The sequence below is a fragment of the Elephas maximus genome, chromosome 22 (assembly GCF_024166365.1).
Source record: "Elephas maximus indicus isolate mEleMax1 chromosome 22, mEleMax1 primary haplotype, whole genome shotgun sequence".
NCBI classification, from domain to species: domain Eukaryota; kingdom Metazoa; phylum Chordata; class Mammalia; order Proboscidea; family Elephantidae; genus Elephas; species Elephas maximus.
In genome coordinates, this window is record NC_064840.1 from 10,534,758 (window position 1) to 10,555,724 (window position 20,967).

The following is a 20,967-nucleotide window of genomic DNA, read 5'->3' on the forward strand; positions in this document are numbered from 1 at the left end:
CTGTGACTCTGGCAAAAGTTTACTCAGTGCATTTCCTAGCACCTTCAAAGCACTTTATAAACGAGTTCTAATATGTAAACAGCTACTCTAGCTGGGAACTGCAAAGTCCCTGGGCTCTGGGGCTGCTGGTCATGCAACTGCACTGAGACTCTGAGGTAGGACATGAATGGCTATGATATTGCTGCATCTGCCTGGAGCAGTGAACCCACGTCTGGCTCACAGAAATCAAGTTTGATGTGAGGCAGGCAGTCTTTAAATTTTTCTTTAAAACTACACTTTTAATATCTCCAGCCTCTGCTAGAAGGATTCAGGTCTGAGGGTCTCCCAGGGCAACATAAGGGTTATGGTAGTTCTCTGAGACTGCTAAGGCTATTGCTGTTGGAACAGAGAAGACCTCACATCTCCGTGGCTCTTGCATTGGACTGCACCTCCTCCCCACGACAGATCTGCACGAAGTGCCACAGTGGACGCTACATGCCTTTTTAAAAAATATTTTATTGAGTTTTTGGTGAATATTTATATAGCAAATTAGGTTGCTATTTAACAATTTCTATCCATAATGTTCAGTGACATTGGTTACATTTTCCACATTGTGTCAACATCCTTAATATTTCTGTTCTAGTTGTTCTACTTGCATTAATCTACCTTCCCTGCCCCCTACATGTCTTAATACACCCAACGCAACACCCGTTTGAATTATACTGTTAACCGTCCCAACCTGTACCTATTCTCTGTGAGTGGGCAAGAAACAGGGACACAGGGACAGACAAGGTTACTGAGGCAAAAATCATACTGCAGGATGGCTTTAGATTGGCAGCACTAACATTAAAATCATCAAAAAACACAGAATGTACCTCATCCCTAAAAACAAACCATAGCCAAAATTTTAATAGGGAGGGCTAAGAACCAGCTTGATTACTGTGAAGAAGTTTACCCTCTATATATATTGGTCACTCCTGTATCTGCAGAGGTAAAATTATAGTAGAATCACAAGGTTATCACGTCAGTGTCATCTTCTATGAAGCAACTGATTATCTGTGTCACCAAGTCCCTTCTCCCTCCCTGAAGTATTTACCGTGAGGAAATAAAGTGCACGTGGTGCTGAGCTAGACATTTTAAGGAAAGGCCCATTTGGGAATAATGATGGTAGAAATTCCAATGTCAGAGACAAGGCTGTCCTCCACAACCTTGCTAGCCCTAGATCATGGCTCTCAGCCCGACCTAAAAGCGTCATTAAGGAGTTCAACTGCATTTGGCATTGTAACACTTGCCATTTCAACCTATTCTCACAAAAATCACTCTATACCAAACAAACATTTGAAGTCATGTTCTAAAAGATTTCGTGTTTGTAAGCAAATTCTTCTTCCTGAAGCAGCAGGTCATAGCTGGCATCTACTCCCTCACCTCTGCTCGCGGTCCACTATGTCGCTATTGATGAGGGCAGTTGTGACCTGCTGTAGCATTTCCAGCACTTCATCACACCCAGTCAGAATTTGGGTGGCAAGAGCCAAAATACTGACCTTCAGCTCCTAGGCAGAAAATATCGTAACGTTATTTTTAAGCTTTGTGATGAGTATGCACTCACAATGACAACATGAGGTGATGTACTTAATGATGCATTTCCAAATTAAATGGTGAGGTGGCCAGAATAAGCCCAAAGCAGTAAATTCCACTAGGATGGCAAGTGGCAATTTGATTTGGGAGGCTAAGGTCAGGAGTGCTGACAGAAATACGCAGTATTTCACAGGGAGCACACCGAGTCCCTAGGAGAAAGATGCATTTCTCCCTTCCCCTCCAGCACAAGAGAGCTCCTGGTGGCCAGCCCAGAAACTGTCCAGGTGGGAGATTGCCTTGGGTGGTATGAGGATAGCTAAAGAGAAAAACAGAACAGTAAAAGGCGCATGTATAGGCGGTGAATAAAATGAGACAAAAACACAACATTCTGAAACAGTACAAGTGACCTTTTCATGTCTTAAACCCATTACAGGCTGTTAAACATTAAAACTAACTATTAGAGAATTCAGGGGAGTACAAATACCAAATAATGTGTTAAGAAAATAAGATCATAGAAATGTTTAGTTTACAACTAGTTTCTACTAAAAAAATACAGTCAAATTAACCCTGTAGGTGAAATCTATGTTTTTAATTTTTCCCAGAAGCACGAGGCAACCAAACCTATTCCGCCTGCCTTTACTAAGAATTTTTCCCTTTCTTTCTATGGTTTAATAAGGAACTTATTAAATTTAGCCCTTTCAAATAAAATAAATTTTTTTGTTGTTGTTGGAATTGTCTGTTTTGTTTCGTGTTTTGTATTATTGAGATATTTTTTTATCATTACCACAAAAGGAATTCTGAGCTTCCTAGACAAGCTGAATCGTGGTATAAGCCATACCAATAATACCAGCTATCATCTATGGCCTGCATCCCATGCATCAGCATAGTGTCAGGTATTTGACACACCTTGTCTCTAATCCTCACAGCAATCCTACAAGGTAGGTGTTAATGTCCCTTTTTACTGATTAGGAAACTAAGGCAAGAGAAGTTAAATAAATAGACTCAGCAATTTAAACTATGAATTCATGCATTTCTGCCTATTTAAGAAAATTGATTATATAATGAAGTAAACTCATAAATATTGTATTTATGCAGGAAAGAGTAAGAAAAGGGCAAACTATGACAGCTTTTACCTTTAACTACGGCTTCCTTGTTTTTTTTTTTTTCCTCTCAGTACGTTTAAGTCAACATTTTAAGGGGGAATAAAATTCTTATTGATTTCTCTAGCTCTCCCACAAAGATGAAATTCTGAAGAATAATGCAAACAGCAGCCTGAAGCATCTGTCAAAATTATAACCACCACTGCTCTAAAAAAATCTTTGGACTGCTATAAATTGCCATGTGGGAACAAATTATTGAGTTTACACAGAAGCTTATTTAAAAATAATTATAGCAAATGAAATGAACTGTAAATCGAGAATTTAAATCGTTAATGTAGAGACTGTGAGACAATTGTCACCTTGTTAAAGTTACTTGAACAAGAGAATACAAAAGAACATCCAAAACATCAAAAGTTTTTTAAAATGTTATGCTCCACGGTAAATATATATATATACACACACACACACACATATATATAAATATATATATACATGTTATGTATATACAAAACTTTCAGGTGTGTGTAAGATCACCTGTAAGTGCCTTATTTTATAGGTCTTAAAAGAAGATGAAAATAAACGCAGGCACAAAAAGACTGGCACACAAGGATGACACGTTATGAGAGTGTCACAAATGTGGTAACAACTGTGTAATAACATAAAAACCTATGAAATGGGTGACCTAATATTTCCTTTCACAAAAGTATAAGCCACATGGTGAAATCTGACATCATAATGCACACAAATTTAGCCATGTAAGCTATGTTTTACACGCTGGGTAGAAAGCATCTTTCAAATAAAGCTTGGTGTTTACCTGTACCTTCAATGTCTCTCCCTGCAAGGAGTTGTCACTGTCATCGCTCTCATCAGGTTTAATCAAAATAGTGTTACTGAGAAGGTGGTTCTGAACTGCCATCAGATAGCGCAGGCAGGAGGATGCAGCCTTTAACACAAATAAGGGCATTTAAATGATCGAGACTCTACGGAAAGGAGGATCATGTAATCCTCATGTTTTTAAAAGATCTCAACAAGGGAAACAAAAAGAGAAAATGCAGAAAACAGACCAAGTTAGTTTCTCAGGTGACTTATTTCCACGTGGCTCTCAACAGATAACTTGATACATTTACCGTAACCTTCACCCTTTTGCTACATAATTCTCACTAATCACTCCAAATACTTACTTGCCTCTTAGTATTTCTGCTTCCCCTCACCTGCTTCTCCCTTAAGGAAGACGCTACCCAAACCCTTTAAAAAAATCTTCTAGCTCCTATTAGTTTCTGTAAACTACTGATGGCTTAGAAAACAGTGCTAAATTAAAAATCGGTGGGGAAAAAAATCCTCACTGAATAAATGAAAATGGAAACACGCAAACTGAGTCAAACACTTTACTGTATAAAGAAAATTTAGAAGGAGGAAACGGTTTTTAGCGGTGCTCAAGGGGACTTGCCTAGTGCTTCATTTCTACCACTGACTCTCATAAATTATTTGATGTCTATCCTGTAGAGCGTGTATGTGAGCGTGCGTGTCGACACACACACACCTCAATACAGTCAAGCAGAAAGAGGGAAGCCTGATCTAATTTTTCTCATTAAATACATTTTTACTTACAGGCACAGTTGAGAGGAGCTTTTGAAAATCATCTTTAGAGACAGTCTGGCACTTGGTGATTAAGATACAGGATTCTCGAACAACGATCTTCAGAATGTAGTGTAAAAGTTCATCATTTAGTCTTTAAAATGTGGGAAAAATGTAACAATAAAATATGCATGGTTTATTAGCAAGAGGATAAACTGTATACAACTGGTACGAAAGGACAAATAGAAGATACGAAATTAACTGGTACTGCAAGCAAACCCTCTTACTCAGTAATGATGCTAACAACTAGGTGCAATATCTAAGTCAAATGTATGGAAACAAAATGGCACTCAACCACCTAGTCAAAGTATTTTATAAATAACACAGAAAACTAACACCCCCCTCCCCCTCATCAGCTCTAACACACACTCATCCATTCTCACATTCCAGCAATTTGGATGGAAACCTCCTCCAAGATTTCTTAAATAAGTCCCATCCATTATTTCTCCCCAAATTACTTTATTGATAAAATTGAAATGTTCTGTTATCATTTCTTAGGGCAACTGTGGGATTTATTATCTTTCAATCAATCCATGGCTTAGGCTTTAACATGCTAGTCATCATACTAGATATGATAGGAGACTAAATTGGATCAAACACATTTACGTGTAAATCGATGACTTAAAAGAACAGGAGAAAAGGCTAGCAGTGCATAACATAACTGTGTCACCTGTAATGGTCATCCTCGTCACTGCCAAATCTGTTGTTCTGGAGCTGTTCTGCTAGATTGGTTAGGATCACATCGCGCAGCTGGGAGAGGCCACTGTTTCTCTCTCCTAACACAGAACAAAGTGCCGTAAACTACCCTGGTGATTGCGTTTAGGAAACTGATGCTATTAAAAAAAAGTTTTTAAACAAGTAGAATGTCAACATTTTCTGACAATCTAGGGGGACCAGGTACAAGTACCCGTACAAACAACAGCAACAAAATCGACATCACAAGAAGTCCGACTTTTTAAAGCAGTACCTATTGATTTAAGGGTTACCACCTTCCTGATGGGTCATGAAGTGTGATCTCTAGTTCCTTAAATTAACGTTGCTTTAAAAATTTTTTTTTAAATGCAGAATGGCTTTAGCGTTACGTTTTTCGTTTTGTTCTGTTGTTATTGTTTTTTATTCTAACTTAAACAGTTGGGTTCTAATGTGTTTAAAAAAAAAAAAAAAAAACTGGCTTAGAAATAACCAAGATAGTATTATCATTAATCACATTAAACCTTCATTAAATATTTACAGTCAGGTACATTATGCTAAGCAGTAGGAAGAGGTTTACAAAGCCTGAAGATATATACGACATGGTTTCTGCTTTCAATATGGCTGAGGTGTTGGCAACATAAAGATACATTTTTAAAATAATACTGATTAATAGATATGAAGAAAAGAAGTATCTATTATCTTAATATCCAGTTGTTTCCTTATTGTTGTTGTTAGTTGCTGTCAGGTTGATTCCGATTCATGGTGACCCCCTGAGTGCACAGTAGACCTGCACCATAGGATTTTCAAGGCTGTGACTTTTCGGGAGCAGGTTCCCAAGCCTTACTTCTGAGGTGCCCCTGAGTGGGTCTGAACAGACAACCTTTCAGCTAGCAGTCAAGAGCTCAACCGTCTGCACCACCCAGGGACAAAAATAGGACAGTTGTTCAAGGATAGTGAAAGGACAATTCTCACCTTCTGTTAAGACAAGCTTAAGTAAGTTATTGATTTCCGTTTCACCTGGGTACAAGATATTTAAACCAGAGCTGAAATGACAGAAAAGTAAAAAAGTTCTTAAACAAATGTTCTAGAAAATCCAAACTCTAAATATTTAAAATTTCTATTTTTATTAAAGATGTCAGTTTGATTATAGAAAACTCTAGGGTAAGTTGTATGACTAAAAAGCACTTGAACCTAAATTCAAGCTTGTGATATCATCAATCACTTTCCAGATAAACTCCATTCGTCTCCTCCAATCTGTGAATTGCCAAAATGATAAGCTATCTATAGCTAGAGGTAGAACCAGTTTAAGGGAAGAGCGAGCTATAGAAGGTGAGCATAGTCAAGCCAGCTATACACGCAGACTGTGCCAAAAAGTAATTTGAAAAGGAGAATTTCTAATTCTCAGCTTTTCCATTTCTTTGGAAAAGAACATGAATTACTTTTAGGCAATAGTGTGATGCCACAAGACACAGCTTCAGAAACGGCCTTAGAGTCCAAGGAGAAGGAAGTAAGTTCATTTAAACTTCCAAAGGACTGTCAAAAGGACAGGAAGAATACCAGTTGCAAATGGCACGAGAATTTTTTCCTTTTTCTTTTGTACTGAAGTTTAATTGACATACAATAAACTGTACATATTTAAAGTGTACAATTTGAAAAGTTTGGACATATGTGTTGTCATCATTGTTAGGTGCCGTCGAGTCAGTTCTGACTCATAGCTACCCCGTGTACAACAGAATGCAAAACACTGCTCGGTCCGGCACCATCGTCACAATTGTTGATATGCTTGAGCCCATTGTTGCAGCCGCTGTGTCAATCCATCTCACTGAAGGTCTTCCTCTTTTTCACTGATCCTCTACTTTACAAAGCTTGATGTCCTTCTCCAGGGACTAGTCCCTCCTGATAACAAGTCCAAAGTATGTAAGACATAGTCTCGCCATCCTTGCCTCTAAAGAGCATTCTGGCTGTACGTCTTCCAAGACAGATGTGTTCATTCTTCTGGAAGTCCATGGTATATTCAACATTCTTCACCCACACCATAATTCAAAGGTGTCAATTCTTCTTCAGTCTTCCTTATTCATTGTCCAGCATATGAGGCGATTGAAAATACCATGCCTTGGGTCAGGCACACCTTTGTCTTCAAGGTGACATCTTTGCTTTTTTGACTTATGTGCTCACCCATAAAACCATCACCACAATTAAGACGGTGAACATTTCCATCATCCCCCGAAGTTTCCCCATGGCACTAGATTTTAACATTGCCTCAATGTTCTCAATAGAAAGAGAACCAAAGCATAATCAATTATGGAAGGGAAAAAAAGTCCCCTCCTTCTATGCTCACCTCTCTCATATGGCTCTTTCAGACCAAGCACTCAGTGCTCTCTGAGCCACAGATTTACACTTGGTTACATTAAGGATAAATGTTCACTGCACTCCAAAAAAAAAAAAAAGAGAGAGAGAGATTAAATGATAATAAATAAAAAATGGTCCATAAATTCTGCCCTCTTGTCTAACGAAGTTTTAAGCAGACTAAGAAAAATAATAAAGACTAACACTGTTGAGTACTTACCTTGCGTCTGGCCTTATCTTACTAAAACCTGTAATGTAGGTGCTATTTTTATGCTCATTTTACAGCTGAGAAAACAGAAGCCTCAAGCTAAGGTCACAGCCAGTGAGGGGCAGAACAAGGCCTAGAACCTAAGCCTGCTTGTTGCCAAAGCCTGCATTCTTTTTTTTTTTTTAATTTTTATTGTGCTTTAAGTTTACAAATCAAGTCAGTCTCTCACACAAAAACCCATATACACCTTGCTACACACTCCCAATTGCTCTCCCCCTGATGAGACAGCCCGCTCCCTCCCTCCACTCTCTCTTTTCGGGTCCATTTTGTCAGCTTCCGACCTTCTCTACCCTCCCATCTCCCCTCCAGGCAGGAGATGCCAACATAGTCTCAAGTGTTCACCTGATCCAAGAAGCTCACTCCTCACCAGCATCCCTCTCCAGCCCCAAAGCCTGCATTCTTAACCGCCACACCATTTTAACATTTTAACAGTATATAATCCCACTCTCATTCTCTCTCAAATAAGAAGAGCATCTGCTTGTCAACAATCAAAATATCCACTTAAAGGTTTTTTGGTGTTTTGTCTTTTAAGAGATCCAAAAGAGGGCAGACTTTTGGTGAGATGAGGAATGTGGAGACCACAGGTGGTTTGGGTCCTGAGGGTGGGGCCACAAACCTTTCTCCAATTAAATTATCCTCTGTGCATGAGGTCCTGACAGCCAGAAGGGTAAAAGACATCTCTGCTACTGGCTTGCAGGGAAGATTACAAAGCATTTTGCAGAGGGCACAACGAAAATCATCTGCTGTTTACCTGATGGCAAGGCAGACTTCCTTCTGAATTTCAGGGCAAATTTGATCTTTTGGTGCCATCAACAACTGCCAAAGAAGCAATCCTGACCGTCGAATGATGTCTCGATTCCTTTCAGTTTGTGGGCTGAAGAAAAATTTAAATACCACCTACAGAAACATAAGCGTGAGATCAAAAAATGCTAATTCTACTGGGGATAAAATTAGCCTGATGAAGAAAGAAATGGTAGATATTCTTTTGAATAAATACCCCAGTGGATTTTTAAGTATAATCTTGTCCATTGTGTAATGGTATAATTACAGTAAATATTTTACATATATTAATTGTAATGAGCTACATATAGCAATACTCCATTAACTGCAATGCAATGAATATGATGATAATTCTAATTACAGGATTTGAATGTGATAAGATACCAAACAGGAATGTTATTATATTTTCTTTCTGGTAGAAATTAGCTGGGTAAAGCCAAGGTTTGAGGTTTTTTTTTTTCCCCTCTTATTTATCTCAAAACAGTGTATTTACCTGAAAGACCACAAGAATGCAGCGTATAATACAGGTATCTCCATTAACCATGGCCTTTTCCATGATGTCACAGATACTGCTAAGATGGTGCGCTTCAATCGGATGCTGCTTGCCCAAGACACTTGTGATTGGAAGGTTGGGGTTGGTAGCAAGAAGATTGAGTTGGTGTATGCACATCGCACCAACATGGTGCAATAACTGGTTTATAACCTCACTCGTGGTTATAGCCTCTTCTAGAAGATGAAAAGGAAACTCAGTGAGGAAAGACAGCTCTACAGGTGGTCCTCAAGGAACAGACCTGTGACTTACAAAAGGTGCACACGTACTAGGAGAGAGGGACTTGGCTCCAATCTCTTCCACTACCTGCCACGGAGTGCTGGGGTGAAATCACTTGGGAAATATTTCTAGACCATAACGAGCTACCACTTTGTCTATGCTGGGCAATGGGCCAAGCGCTTTACATGCATCACCTTACAACAGTCTTACGAACTTAGACATGATTTTTAGCCCTGCTTTGTTCCCTCCTATAAATTTTGATATGCTGTTCTTTTGTTTTCATTCACTCCAAAATATTTTCTAATTTACCTTGGGGTTTCTTCTTTGACCCATATATTTTTGTAAGGCCATTAGATTTTATGGTACAATTAACCTAATATTAAGAATCCTAATAATACCAAACAAAAAACCAAACTTGTTGCCGTCGAGTCGATTCCGACTCATAGTGACCCTATACCAATATTTAAAAATAAAGGTCCTCAGTGGTAATTCTATATAATTTGAAGCTTGTGTGTAAATAAACCATTATCAATGTAAGACATTTTAACTGTATATAATCCCATTCCAAGTACAAAAGAATCAATTTTTGCAAAAAAAAAAAAGTTCTGAAAATTTTAGCAGAAACATGTCAATCTTCTTTTAAAAAAAAAAAAAGTCTACAGACCATTTCAAAAGCTCTGTTTATTTACATACTTATTTACTTAATCATAAACCAATCTTTCAGGGTTACAGATAACAAAAGATTTTTGGCTTTCTAAATTCAAAAAGGGAAGGCTACTGACTCATTTTGTTACTTGGTCTATGTTCCCACTTACAACTGCCGCTGTACTCTCTCAGATTGCGGGGGGAACATGTCTTCCTCCAAGGCTGTGGGTTCAGCTCACCTTTGGGCTCAGTGATGATGTGGCTGACTCCCAGTCTCTGGCAGACATAATGGAAGGCTTGATTCCCAGGATTACACCACTGATCGATATAGTCATTCGAGCATGTCCACAACATGTTGTTCACTGTATCGTAACAGGCACCTGCAAAAAGAGCATACTTTACTCAGCTGTCATGTCACCATCGGCCTGCAGACATATTTCTCACAAGCACTGCTACAGAAGGGAAGGGCGAGGACCTCCCCCAGTGCCAACAGTCTACATCCCTACTCCCGTGTATTTACCTGGCAAAGCACTAGGCTGGGACTCAGCAGCAAGAAGCCAGGATTCAGTTTCTAACTTTCCTTAACTACTATGTAAGAACTGAATAAATCCCATGGAATTATTAGTTCTTACCAACTGATTTATATCTGTTACTTCCAAAAAGAATTTCAATGGCTTACATCAAAAACGCAGGCACAACAGGACCGGTTAACATTAACACACAACAAAAGTTTTAGTAACTGAGTCCAAAATGTAGATATGAGCTTCTTAGCAACTAGGGCAAAGAAAAAACCCAACATATTACGTACCACTCATTGTCTAACAATAAGAAGCATACCAATTCCTCATGGGAAATAAACTTTTTTATGGCACATGCTTTGAGAAGAATATATTATAGGCATCATCACACAACACGATGGACAATTTCTTCAAAAAGAAGTTTATACAGAGGAATTTCACACGTGGCAATTTTTTATACTGATCCTCAAAAATTGAACAGGAGTATTAAATTTTTTTTCCTTTTAAGGAAATACAAAGCCAAGGGAAATTGGTAAAATTTTTCAAGAGAAATAGCTAAAATGTTGAATTTTCCAAGGAAATGCAAGCATTTGTTTCTTACCCAATCCTGGTACAAGAGCACCACGTCCCAGGGAGCTTCCGGCAGCATCAATGAGATCCGCACGACTTGTGAACTGCCCGTCGGAAATATTATACACCAAGCTAGAGGCTAGGACTTCGGAAACAAACACTAAGTTGTTTAACTAGCCTTAAGAAGATGGTCGTTCTACTCTTCAAAGTTCAAACTCTAAGCTCTTAACAAGATTTTCATTAAGAAAAAAAAAGTCATCCCTTCATTTTTGTGGTCTGTTGGGGGTAACAATGAGGGTATATATACAGAGGACCATAAAAAGAAAAGCATCACCAGAACACCTTCCTAAATTTAACAGTGAGCCATATATTTTTTAATGTGTCTTAAAAATGGCAGTTTTTGCATGAAGGCTTTTTCAGTATAGGTTATCAAAAGGGTAACTGCAAGAGGGATTACAAATTTTTTTTAATATAATTTTTATTGTGCTTTAAGTGAAAGTTTACAAATCAAGTCAGTCTCTCACACAAAAATTTATATACACCTGCTGCATACTCCCAATTACTCTCCCCCTAATGAGACAGCCCTCTCTCTCTCTCTCCACTCTCCCTTTTCATGTCCATTTCGCCAGTTTCTAACCCCCTCTACCCTCTCATCTACCCTCCAGGCAGGACATGTCAACATAGTCTCACGTGTCCACCTGATCCAAGAAGCTCACTCCTCACCAGCATCCCCCTCCAACCCAGGATTACAATTATTAACACCACAGAGTAACGGCATTTACTGGAAATATTTTATATATAGTTGGTGCTCAATAAAGGTTGATGGACACTCAAATGCAGTTCAGTTCGTGTCCTTCCAAGCACTGGCTCTAAAACTTGGAGACACGTTGGCCCTTCCCCTCAACACAGGATAGTGTAGGGATGAAGGGTATGGGATTCGGGTTTCTGGGTTTTAATTCCACCTCTACCACTTATGGGTGACCCTGGGCAAGTTACTTAACTCGCGGAGTCTTGGATTCCTCATTTGTAAAGTGCAGACAAGTACCAACTTCATAGAGTTATTTTGGAGATTAAATGACTTAAAATATAATATGTCAAGGACCTACAACAGCACATATGTGTTAGCTGCTACTATTGATACTGTTATTTTCTTCCCTACTTTCAAACATAAAATCCTAATACTGTGTCTCTTGAGTTTGTTTTTTGTTTTTTTTCTTCTTCTTATTTCCATTGCCAGATGAGCAGTCCGGGCCCTTATCATGTCTGCCTTCAGTTATAACCAAAACTGTTCTCTTTATTTCTTTCCTATTTTCTACTGTTCCAACCTACATACCAACAGGCTGATCTTCCCAAACTCTTTTTTAAATTGTGTTTACCATACATATCCCTTTTTCCCCCTTGACCACTTACACAGAAGACACCTGTTTTTCTCAATTTAAACTCAAGAAGTTTAAGTCACTCCTTTCCTCAAGGAGTCACTCCTGTCCCTCCCTCTCCACAGTGATGTCTGCATCATTCTGAGTCTGTAGCATTACAGTCAGCTCTGCGTGGTTCAAGCACTGACGCGGCATCCTATGCCACTTTCTAGTTGTTTCATACTCCTACATCGTTTCTCACATTGAGGCTATGAGCTCCTGAAGGCGAGCACTATTTCTTTCACTTTCTGAGGAGCCAGCCCCATAGTGACCAACACAGGACAGAGCATAAACCTGTTGCCCTTGAGTGGATTCTGACTCACAGTGACCCTACAGGACAGAGTAGAACTGCCCCATGGGTTTCCAAGAAACAGCTGGTAAATTTGAACTGCTAACCTTTTGGTTAGCAGCCGAGCTCTTAACCACTGCACCACCAGGGCTCCACTGGACAGAGCATAGAAGGTATTTAAGCATTTTCTAATTTGCAGGCCTGTTTTAATCAAATGGGGCCAATCTTAATTGAGTGAAAAAGCCATGCCAAGGAGACTAAAAACGAACTCTGTGACCAGCACTTGGAAAAACAAACAAATCGGTGTAGAGCTCAATACGACTAGTGGTCAATAAAAAAACAAATGACCCAGTTTAAAAACAGGCAAAGGACTTGAACAGACATTTCTTTAAAGAGGATATATAAATGGCCAATAAGTACATTTAAAGATGCTCAACATCATTGTTGTTGTTAGGTGCCATTGAGTGGATTCCGACTCATAGCAACCATATATGTACAATAGAACGAAACACTGCCCAGTCCTACACAGCAACACACAAGCCCCCGCAGTACGATAACCTGACAGACATGTTGGGGTATTCAACATCATTAGTCATCAGGGAAATGCAAACCAAAACCACAATGAGATACTACTTCACACCCACTCCCAGTTGCCATTGAGTCCACTCTGACTAAAACGACAGACAAGAACAAGCGGTGGTGAGGACGGTGCAGTTTAGAGCTCCTCAAATGGTTAAATGTAGCTACCATACAACCCGGCAATACCACTGCCAGGTGTACACCCAAAAGAATTGAAGACATACGTTCACATAGATTCTTGATCCTGAATGTTCACAGCAGCGTCATTCATAACAGCCAAACGTGGAAACCGCCCAAAGGCCCATCAACGGATGAACAGATGAACAAAACATGGTAAATACGTACAACAGAATATGACTCAGCTATGAAAAGGAACGATGTGCTGACAATATGCTACAACGTGGATGAACCATGAAAACGTTATGCTAAGGGAAAAACGCCAGTCACAAAAGGTCACATATTATATGATTCCACTTAGATGAAAAGTCCAGAATAAGGGAAATCCATGGAGTCAGACAGTACGCTGGTTGTTGCCAGGGGCTGGGAAGGAGGGGCAGATGAGGAGTGACTGCTAACGGATACAGGGTTTCTTTCTGAGCTGATGAAAATGTTCTAAAATCAGACAGGGGTGATGGCTGCACAACTCTGGATACACGACAAACCACTGAATTGTACGCTTTAAAAGGGTGAATTTAATGGTAAGTGAGTTCTATCTCAACGCTGCTATAAAAAAGAAGACTAAAGGTGAAGTTACAAGGGCTAAAGAGGACATACTGGTCGCACTCGGAGAGCGGCGTTGTTAGAGAAAACAGGCTGTTGAGAAAAAGATCAACCAATCTGGTTTTAAGGGAAAATGAGTTTGGAGTTAAGAGTATCTGAATTTCAAGCACATCCAACTTCTTGGAATGAGCTAAAGGTTAAGTTGATGCTGGATAAACAATTTTAACTGCTGAAGTCAAATGTCTACCTGATGGCTTAAGTTTAGAGTAAGAAATGCTTTTATATGTGGAATATAACCCTTTCATGTAATGGCTGTAAGCAAATTAAGAGGGCAGAATATGAAATACTGGGAAGTTAAAACAAGTAAATATTTTAAAACTTTTTAATTTTTTGTACCTAAACAAATTTGAAAGAAAAAAAAGAATGCAAAAATAAGCTATTCCTATATGTGAGGAGGAAACCCTGGTGGCATAGTGATTAAGAGCTCAGCTGCTAACCAAAAGGTTGGCAGTTCAAATCCACCAGGTGCTCCTTGGAAACCCTACGGGGAAGTTCTACTCTGCCTTATAAGGGTCGCTATGAGTTGGAATCAACTTGATAGCAATGGGTTTTCGGTATATATGAGGAATGTTTTTATCATATATTTTATTCCGCTTATTTATTTGCCTACTCCAAAGCCAAAATCACTTTAATTACTGTAGTGTAACCCTCTGTTTTATAAAAATACATGTACATTTATAGACATTAGTGAATTTTTATATATGTTATATTCTTTTTTGGGGGGGGGCAGGGGGGAAACCCTGGTGGCATAGTAGTTAAGAGCTACGGCTGCTAACCAAAAGGTTGGCAGTTTGAATCCACCAGGCACTCCCTGGAAACTGTATGGGACAGTTCTACTGTGCCCTATAGGGTCGCTATGAGTTGGAATCGACTTCATGGGGGCGGGTTTATCTTTTGTTTGTTTGTTTAACATTTTGTATATGTGTCCCAAAATGGAAGCATTTCACATTTTTTAGATATCTTTATGAAACTCTATCATACAGGGGTACAGCTCTTGCTGTGTCATCTGTAAATCATGTGGCAAGAGATTATTTTATTTCATAAAACTTTACTGAACCCATTCTTATTTCTAGTAACTTTACAGGATGATAGTTTCAAAAGTACACAATCATATCCTCTACAAAAATTGCATTTTTAATTCCCCCAAGTCTATAACTATATTGATTATTACTATTTTGGGTTGTTACCAGAAATAATAGGAAAGCTTTAAATTTCAGAGTTTAGGGCAAATGGAGAAATATGCCACAGATAAAATTCACTTACTTTTTAAAGATGACAAACCACTTGTTCCACCAAAAAGAGAGCGGGTGGCAGAGCTGCCTGACCCTCCTGGAGGTGGGACCAGCATCACTAAGTATGTGCCGCAGGTATAGATGGGCGTCTTCCGTAGCATTTTTAGAGGTAACCCACAGCTAGTGTTTGCTGGCGAAAGGAATGAAAATGCTGAGTAGAAATATTTGACACTCAGATTAATGCAATTACCAAAAGAGACTAGGGTATAAGGGGGCCCCAAACTAAAAAAGGATATACCCGGACGAGGAAAACAGAGTGAGAAGTAGAAGGCTAAGGAAAATTTAATGATCTTCTGGCTCTACAGCCTGACTCCAAGCCCCGTTATATGGTGTAAACATTTCTGGAAGGTGCTGCAAATCTGCAATACGTTCTTATGTCTCTAAGAATCCTTCCGAAAGAATGAATCCTCACAGGGACTAAATCTCGAAATAAAAGCAGAATCTTACTGTTCCACTTCCCCTAGGAAACTGTTGTATTACAGATCTTTTCTTTTAATTTTACATAGAACAAATTTTTCACAGATTTGTGATACTACATTCATTACAAACAGCTTTGAACGTGAAATCAGTCAGAAAGCTTAACCTATAACAAGTTAGTGAAAGCTTCCACAGTATCTATCATGAAATAATTTTATACCTAACCCAGTGCCGTCGAGTCGATTCCGACTCATAGTGACCCTATAGGACAGAGTAGAACCGCCCCATAGAGTTTCCAAGGAGTGCCTGGTGGATTCCAACTGCCGACCCTTTGGTTAGCAGCTGTAGCACTTAACCACTACGCCACCAGGGTTTCCAATTTTTTTTTTTTTTAAATACCTACATTATAATAATCCATTATATGGATTTTTTAGGGTCAGTGACAAACTATCATTAAGGAAATAATTATTGTTTCTAATCAAGAGGCATAAAATGTGCTTTAATCTCTCTTACTGGCAGATCTGAAACATGGAGGATACTCCAGGATTTTCTGTACACTAGCTTAGTGAGGACTGATGAAACCAATAGAAAGTCAATCAGAGTGCTTTCCTTAGGAAGCTGTTAGGCTATAAAAGATAATTTACCATTCATGGCCCAAATAGATTGTCTTTAGAAGGTTTGTCTGAGATTAGAAAATTAAGAAAAGAGAAACCTAATCTGTTGGATATTTGTTTTGAATGTTTATGGTTCTAAAATGTTCCCTTTTTAAAAGCTCTCAGCTCCCAACCAGAGTATACTTCATTCAGAGTATAAATTCAGGAACGTAAGTCCACTTCTGTAGGTTAGAAACCCAAATTAAAATGGCAAAAAGGACAACGATTAAAAAATTAGCAATTTTGTGAGCATAACATTGTTCACCAAGATGTTTTTAATAGGCATACGCTAATTAACGTGGTAGTAAATATTAGTTTATCACTTTGATTTTAGGATTAAAAATTCTAGTCTCTCTGAATGTTCAATGAATTTTCACAACTTCACTTATCCTATAACTGGTAAATTTTTTATGTAATAACATCATGTTAAATGAATACATAGAGAATGTTTGCAAGAGTACAACGAGATCACAGGTTTAGAAAACAGACAGCAGTTTCTGCATTCTAAAAATACTTTTGCCTTCTGAGGTCTCTTTTTGGTATTGCCCATATTTTCTTATCCAATAAACATTCCCTTAGTTTCTCTACTGTTCAGGGTAGGATTCAATTTTCTCCCAAGGGACAAATCCAGATCAAGCCTTTAGCTTGTAAAATGTTCATTTCGATAAATAAATGACTGTCCTCTACAAAGTATTTCCTACAACTCAAGTTATCCAGTAACCTAAGTTATAACAACTATTAACAATTTCCTCACTTCTGTGTGATACAATAGAGGCCTGTGGAAATAAAATAATATTCTTAAATTCTAATATGGATTAACACTATCTTTAAATTCTAATGTGGATTAGAATTTGATTTGGTAGTCTCATAATAAATTAACCACAAATATTTTCTCTTCATAGCATTTCAGACTATAAAGGGAATAAAGTATAAAACTGCATTAAATTCATTAAATGCATATTAATTCAGATATATTTTTTCTTTACATGCCATCTTTTTCTGGCTTTATCTTTTACTGTAGCTTCATGGTCTGTTATAAATTCAAGTGGTTGGTGTATAATCTATACAGTCTTCTACAATAATGGTTCTTAGCCTTTTTTTGAGTCATAGATGACTTTGAAAATTGATGAAAGCCATGATAGATACATATAACATGTTATTTAAAACTTTGGGGGAGCATATTTAAGAATTCCTTAGAGGGTTATCCTGGTTAAGACCTCTTTAAAACTGCAGAACGGTGTATACAGTATGTTACTTTTTATTAAGGGAGAAAATAAAAACACATATATTTGTCTTTAATTGTATTTGCATAAAGAAACCCAAGGATAAATAAAAACTAGTCAATATAGTTGCCTGTAGGGTGTGGGGTAGGGGCAGAATATGAAATATACCAAGATGATGGGAGTAAGACTTCTCTGCATATATGAGGGTAAGTAAAAAAGTATTGCTACAAAATCATAGAAACCTTCATTAAACAAAAATATCAAAATGTGACGCTACTGTTTCTCAACATATCCTCCACCTAGGTTTGTATACTTCTGAAGGCGGTGTTTCCATCTCTCTAACCCTTCCCCAAAGAATTCTACGCTCTTCAATTTACACCATGTCGAAACAGCAATTTTGGCATCCTTGAGGGATACAAATTGTGTTCCTTCTAAATGTTTTTTGAGTTTGGGGAATGAAAAGAAGTCTGAAGGGGTAAGATCAGGGCTGTAGGGTGGATGGGGTAGGGTTTCCCAATGAAATTGTCATGGAACAGCCCTTGCTACGCTTGAAGAATCAGCAGGTGCATTGTCATGATGGAAGAAAATTCCTTGGTACAACTTTCCAGGCCTTTTTCTCACCAATGCAGTTTTCAATTCTCTTAAAATTTCTTCATAGAAAGCCCCCATGATTGTCCTGTGTCTTTCAAGAAAATCTATCAAGATTACCCCTTTGGAATCCCCAAAAACAGTCCCCATAACCTTCTGAGTGGTCTTTCCTCTCTTGGCTCATCTTTGAGGTCTTCCTGATCTTCCCTAAAACACTTAATCCATCTAGAAACTGTTGTTTTTATGTGGGGTAGCATTCCCATAAGCTTGTTGCAAAGCTTCAATGATTTGGGAAGATGTCCCCTTGAGTTTTGTTAAAAATTTGATATTAGCCCTGACCTCAAAATTGTTTTTTTTTCATGAGACAAAAAGTATCCTTTTTTTGAAGGCACCCTAACAAGACTATGACAAGTGTGTTACTGAGAGAACCACAGCCATCCACTGATCATAGAGACATGTTTAAACATGTTTTGTTTGCAGGCATGAACTGGAACTGGAACTCTGTTGTCGTTGTTAGGTACCATTGAGTCAGTTCCGACTCATAGCAACCCCATGTACAACAGAACGAAACACTGCCTGGTCCTGCACCATTCTCACAATTGTTGTTCTGCTTGAGCCCATTGTTGCAGCCACCGTGTCAATCCATCTCGTTGAAGGGCTTCCTCTTTTTTGCTGATCTTCTACTTTACCAAGCACGATGTCCTTCTCCAGGGACTGGTCCCTCCTGATAACACGTCCAAAGTATGTGAGATGTAGTCTTGCCATCCTTGCTTTTAAGGAGCATTCTGGCTGTACTTCTTCCAAGACAGATTCGTTTATTCTTCTGGCAGTCCGTGCAAGATTCTTTGCCAACACCATAACTCAAAGGTGTCAATGCTTCAGTTTTCCTTTGTCATTGTTCATCTTTCACATGCATAGGAGGTGGCTGAAAACACCATGGCTTAGGTCAGGCACACCTTAGTCCTTAAAGTGACATCATTGCTTTTTAACACTTTAAAGAGGTCTTTTGCAACAGATTTGCCCGATGCAATATGTCATTTGATTTCCTGACTGTTGCTTCCATGGGCGTTGATTGTAGATCCGAGTAAAATGAAATCCTTGACAACTTCAATCCCCTAGTAGCAATACTTTTTGACTTACCCTTGTACCTTTTTATACTGTGTTCACTTTCAAACATTGTAAATGTATTATCTGGTTTAAAATGTTCAATTACAAACACTAAGTGATAAATTTTTTAAAAAGAAATACCTGTTGTAGAAGATGTGTCTCTTCCTTGCTTGATCAAGATTGTATTTAATGAAAAAAAAAATTTTTTTTTTTTTTGAAGATGATGCCAAATGTTGGCTTTTGACACTCAAGATGCATACTCTCAATGTGAAGTCAATTAATTTATACTGACAGTAATGACGATAAGGTATCAACGGTTAAAGATACAGCGGTTTCCACTTACTGTAGCTTCATGCTAACTCACTTCCATAGCCCACAACATGTATTAAATTGGAACAAATACAGGCACAGTAAGTGGGAGGAGATAAGACGAACTACATAAAGTGCTTTATAAGGCACCTAGTAAGTGCTCAGTAGACTGTTGCTGAACACAGTTACACAGGGTAAACAGATCTGGTAAGTGAACACCAGCTTACCTGCTTGATCCTCTTTCAGAGTGTTGGAGATGGTGGAGCCAGTCAGTGCAGCCAACGTGGCCGAAGGGGAAGCTCGGTACCGTGAAAGTCTGCTCAGAAGCATCTCATTAATGCTCTTTGCAGACTCTCCCTCTTTTCTCATTAGAATTGTGCGTTCCTGAAGAGGGTTGGCTACAAATATGCCATTTTCGATCTAATATCGAGAGAAAAAGAGGTCCTTAGCTGATATCTGCTTCCATTTAGCTAGCAAATTTCTACCTGAGAATTGTATTATTGTGATCAGGTTGCTCAAAAACATTTTCAAAACTGTACCTGAGTAGATCTATACTTAAAACTTAAGTGCTTTCTAGAAACTACTGCAAAGAAAACAAAGAGTAAGCTAAATTTGAGTGCTTTAATTTTTCATAACAGCCCAGGTTCTAAATGTAATCAGCCAAGTTTAAAAAGTTGTTGACTAAAATTTCTTATACTGAATTCCACAGGCAGCAGTCACAAATTGCAAGCCTCTGACAGGTACAAGTAAGATGAGAGGAAAACAAATCAATCAGTTTTTGACTTGCTATTAAGTACAACTATGAGGATAATACTTTCTTGAAATATAATTGTGGCTAAAATTCAAACTCTATTAACAACAACAAAAACACCATTGCCATCACATCGATTCTGACTTATAGTGACCCTATAGGACAAAGTAGAGCTGCCCCACAGGTTTTCCAAGGTGCAGCTGGTAGATTCGAACAGCCAACCTTTTGCTTAGCAGCCAAGCTCTTACCCACTGCGTCACCAGGGCTCCAATATTAACAACAGTTAACATTAATACCAGCTATTTGGGTACTGGAAACCCTGGTGGCATAGTGGTTAAGTGCTACAGCTGCTAACCAAGAGGTCAGCAGTTGAAATCCTCTAGGTGCTCCTTGGAAACTCTGTGGGGCAGTTCTACTCTGTCCTACAGGGTCGCTATGAGTCATAATCAACTCGACGGCAGTGGGTTTGGTTTGGTTTTTTATTTGGGTGCTGGCATAGCAAGTCAGGAGAAAGGCAGACTTTGTCTGCAAAAAATACATGCCAACTTCTCCTGGATCCTTGCTGATGCTTGGCAATTCTTTCATTCATCTTTGATTATTCCCCAAGAAAACCTCCAGAGCAGTGATTCCAAAATTCTTTAACCAATTTTGAGTGTGACTTCAAACAGATCACCTTGCTTTTACCC

General features: G+C 38.6%; 1 protein-coding gene across 6 annotated transcripts in view; it reads right to left on the reverse strand.

The window, feature by feature from the left end:
• HECTD4 (HECT domain E3 ubiquitin protein ligase 4) overlaps positions 1 to 20,967 on the reverse strand; it is a 180,015-nt gene that overhangs the window by 82,303 nt on the left and 76,745 nt on the right. For 4 of the 6 annotated variants that reach the window (XM_049866987.1, XM_049866985.1, XM_049866984.1 and 1 more), the window contains exons 8-18: positions 19,758 to 19,950; positions 15,205 to 15,363; positions 10,910 to 11,023; positions 10,030 to 10,170; positions 8,870 to 9,102; positions 8,348 to 8,493; positions 5,955 to 6,025; positions 4,960 to 5,065; positions 4,263 to 4,383; positions 3,469 to 3,597; positions 1,405 to 1,529 (exon numbers count right to left, since the gene is read on the reverse strand). In XM_049866987.1, coding sequence (XP_049722944.1) covers positions 1,405 to 1,529; positions 3,469 to 3,597; positions 4,263 to 4,383; positions 4,960 to 5,065; positions 5,955 to 6,025; positions 8,348 to 8,493; positions 8,870 to 9,102; positions 10,030 to 10,170; positions 10,910 to 11,023; positions 15,205 to 15,363; positions 19,758 to 19,950 — 1,538 coding nt within the window. The remainder of the gene's footprint in view (positions 1 to 1,404; positions 1,530 to 3,468; positions 3,598 to 4,262; positions 4,384 to 4,959; positions 5,066 to 5,954; positions 6,026 to 8,347; positions 8,494 to 8,869; positions 9,103 to 10,029; positions 10,171 to 10,909; positions 11,024 to 15,204; positions 15,364 to 19,757; positions 19,951 to 20,967) is intronic. The other 2 variants (XM_049866988.1, XM_049866986.1) reach the window with 1 other exon arrangement.